The 4,236-nt window shown below is 28.7% G+C and overlaps 1 protein-coding gene across 1 annotated transcript; it reads right to left on the bottom strand.

Moving 5' to 3' along the window:
- Nucleotides 1-161: 161 nt before the first annotated feature.
- Nucleotides 162-870, bottom strand: LOC103307717. The gene is made up of 2 exons (XM_029485328.1): nucleotides 344-870; nucleotides 162-275 (listed from the first exon to the last, which is right to left on the bottom strand). Exons 1-2 carry the CDS (start codon nucleotides 650-652, stop codon nucleotides 162-164), a joined length of 423 nt encoding a protein of 140 aa, XP_029341188.1. The 5' UTR covers nucleotides 653-870.
- Between the last annotated feature and the right edge of the window lie 3,366 nt (nucleotides 871-4,236).

The following is a 4,236-nucleotide window of genomic DNA, read 5'->3' on the forward strand; positions in this document are numbered from 1 at the left end:
CAAACCCACAATTAATTTTTTGAAAAAAAACCATATCATTGTAAAAATAATACAGTTTTTTCTCCACTCTGAATCTAAAATTATAATTATAATTGGTCTGTAAATATTTATTACATTTCACAGCCTTAATAATGAATTATTATTATTTAGTAGGAATATCCTCACCTATGTGTTTCACAATTTGCCATATACCATATAAATATTAGTATCTGTTTTTCGACATTTATTTTTATAGATTTTTGAGACAAAGCAGGACCAATAAATGTCATCACAACCTATAGAAAATATATTAAATGTATTTTAGTCTTGATTCTAGATAATATGTAAATGTAATAAGATATACCTCAATACTACTTCTGTTAACACGAAAATGAGACTTGAATTCTTTATTTGTAAATTTGGGTACCAATAACTCGGCAAAATCTTCAATTTTAATTTTAATTTTGTAGTTATTTTCATTCTCCGCATTAGTCAAAAGTATCATATCTTCTTCAAGTGATGTATCATTAAAAGTAAACTCGTTTAAATAAACTAACACATCTAATAAGCAGATATTGGCAAATAAAATATCATTAGTAAACACATTGTACATCATAGTTGTAGGTATACGCAGATTAGTTATGAAGTTATTCAAATAATAGAATATTAACATCAACACTTACTTTCACGAATAGGACATCCTTGCACTGCAAAATTAGTAATGTGATTTTTACTCATAATGAAATCATTAAATAACTTTAATCTAAGATTATTTCTATCCATTTTTAACCAACTTTTTAGCTTTTTAAATGACTCAGTAGGAATTTAAAAACTCAAATGAAAATTAAACGTGATTTAATTTTATTATTATAATAATTATTTAATTTTACAAAAAGTGCGGGAAACAATTCATATTAAATATGTGATAAGAAAAAAAAAATTTAAAGTGGGGGCAAACCGATCTAAACGAGCGAATTTCTGAATAAATCGTTACGAACAGTTTACACACCGATTATAAACCTGGATCATTTTAATAAACCATTTAAGTGAACCGGTTTAGTCTAGCGAATTTCTAGTATATATCGCCATCGTCAAATAATCATTTTAATGATTACATAATATAATATATATATATGCATAATATATTAATCTCATAATTTTTCATTACATTATACAATTGTTAAATTATACAATTTTACAAAATATAAATATATTATTTATAACGTACATAATATAAAGTATTATTTTATTACCTATACATTTTTAAATTTTCATTGCATTCGTAAAAAAACAATGCCGGTTGGTACTTGTTCTTATTTTAACTGCACAAAAAACCGAAGTAATAACAAAGGAATAAAGATGCTTAGATTTCCTACCGAAAATTCACTGTCTATATAGAGAATGGATATTTAATTCAGGTTGATAATACATTAATACTTAATGATATTTTTATCATATACCTATAGTATACTATATATTATATACATATACCTATGTTAATTCGTAAAACCGTAACTAAATGGGTAAAACTAATTTTTAATTTTCTAAGGAAATATTAATTTGGATTTGTTGTTTCTACTAAGAAACCGATATTTATGTGAAAATCAATTTCAAAATAAGTGTTTTACCAATCATAATGACAAATCTCGTCTGAATTATGGGGCTTTACCAAAAAAGAATACAATGGCCATCGGTAAGGGAATTTTTTAAAAACTATTTTTATTATTTATAAACTGTAGAAATCGTTATATTGAGGTTCAAATTATTTTTAAGTTAGTTAATTTGAAAATATTAATGCTATTACATGCCTAAAATATATTTTACAAAAAAATATAGTATTTTGAATAATTTTATAACGATTTACAACATAATTACTTGATGTTATAGTCGGTGTTGCCGCGACACAGTGTTGTGATTATCATGCGATATGCAAAACAGCGCAGCGGCGGCGACCAGTCTTTATCTCTCTCCCCCTTCCTCGTCCTCGTTTAATCGTTACTCTTTAGGTATGTGAATTATAATCACCTATATAAATTAATTTATTATTATTGTTATCGTTGTCGTCATATTGTCTTTGTTTTTATATCATCTGTTTTAATGTTTTGTTGTGATTACGCGGCCAACGCCCTTATTGTTGTTATTAATTTTTTTTTCGTTAAGTGTTATTATACACATCTACGTACCTACTTATATCAATTACTGTATTATTGATTCGTGTTAATTGTTTTTCTTTTTTTTGCTATTGAAGCACCGCGAAGTGTTTGTTTTGTTGCCACTGCGGCAACATATGTATATTATATATTTATACCTGATCAGTCATTGCGACATATTATTATTATATAAAATTCTACCACCGGCCGAGTCAGCGCCACCATTACCAGCATTTACGTGAGTTCTATTGTATTTCTGGTTGGGTATTATTGTCGTGTACTCATCTACACCAGCTAGTCATTGAGACATCGTTGGACGGGGCTCTTCCATCGTCGAGATCGGGATTGGTGTCATCATCGATTGCGTAAGACCGCCAGCACCCGCCGTGGTGTGTGAGAGGCCGCCAGGGTCTTCGAGTTCAGTCACCGTCGGTTGTCATTCGTTGCAGCCATCATCCATATCATTATCATAATCGTAGAGTTAAGTGTAGATTTTAAGTATTCGCCGATTTCTGTGAGCTTGGTGGTCATTGCACCAAACCGATTCCGACCACCAAGACATCCCCCCCATATAACTAAACTCATCTTCCTTATTCCCGTGCATAAATTCAACTTCCTTGGTCCGTTAATTTTAAGTCTCTTTTGGTCCCCTCCTATCGTTGTCGTCGTCGTATCTGGTTGCCTTCCGGTCATTTTAAGGCAGTGCACATTAAGTTGCCTACCCCGTTGAATTCAAGGCAGTGGACATTAAGTTGCCAATGTCAAGGTAGCGTCATCACAACCTAGGTTCCATAGTTTCATTTCATCGTAACAGACCCAAGTGGCAACAGTCGGGAGAATGAAAAGTGGCCGCTGATACGCGCGCTTCTGGTGGTGAATTGTTGTGGTGGTTTCGCAAAATAAAGCGCGCGTATTTTGAAATGTATTAGATATAGATACAATTACATACGAGCTTTAGAACCCCTGTTTTCGATGAAAACAAAAAGGTTGCTATCATTACAGAGTTGGGCAGAAACAAATCAAAATAATGAATGAAAAATAAAAGCATGAATAACTGATTTATTTATGAATAAAGAATAATTTTTTATTCTGAATAATTGTGGTAAACTGAATAAAGAATAACATTATTTTGAATAGTTTTATTCGTGAATAATACAATTATTCAGAATAAATATATTCGTTAAAACCAAGAATAATATTATTTTTTTTTTTAACTTATGTATATTATACTAATCGCAATCATATGGGCATGCATCATAGATATATTATCACCTTTAGCGTTTTTATCTTAATCTTGATAGGTAAACCGATAAATTACCAAACAAATTGTTACGTAAATTTCAGATAATTTAATATTTTAATAATAATGATTAAATAACAATTCAAGTAATAACAATAATAACAACAATTTTTCATAATTATAACAATAATCGCTATAGTAACGATAGTAACGCATGGGTATCAAAAATAATAACATTTTTTTTTTTTAACTTGTGCTAATTTGTGAACAATCTTTAACAATTTTTTTTTCATCTCCATGCAACCCAATGGAGTAACAAAATAATATAACAACATTAATAACTATAACAATTCAAAAAATAATAACAATATATAATATGTAATAATAATTAATTTTAAACTTTTGCATTACCTATCAATAAACTATCATGAACAAATTGTTTTTAATTTCCGATTGCTAATGAATAGTAAAAAAAATGATTATTTCAATATACAATAATAACAATAACAACATTATTGAAATAGTAATAATATTTTTATAATTTAACAACACATTTATTTAAATTTATAGTAACCTATTTTAATTGATTACTTAAATTTGCTTTCAATATTATAACTTTTTGCTCAAATAATTCATCCGACAATCTATTGGATATGGGTACATTTGTCATTGTTGCAAAAGAGAAGAGTCTCTCAACAGGGGCTGAAGATGCTATAGGAGTATTGTATAGAAGACAATTTTTTTTGATTGTAAGATGTGAACTTAAACTTTCTAAACGTGAACGTGGATCCTCGAAATACTTCAATACCTAGAGTTATACACTAAAAATTATAATTTGCTGTAAATAAAAAAAACGTATGATTGCAT

The sequence above is a fragment of the Acyrthosiphon pisum genome, chromosome X (genome assembly GCF_005508785.2).
Source record: "Acyrthosiphon pisum isolate AL4f chromosome X, pea_aphid_22Mar2018_4r6ur, whole genome shotgun sequence".
In the NCBI taxonomy this organism is placed as follows: domain Eukaryota; kingdom Metazoa; phylum Arthropoda; class Insecta; order Hemiptera; family Aphididae; genus Acyrthosiphon; species Acyrthosiphon pisum.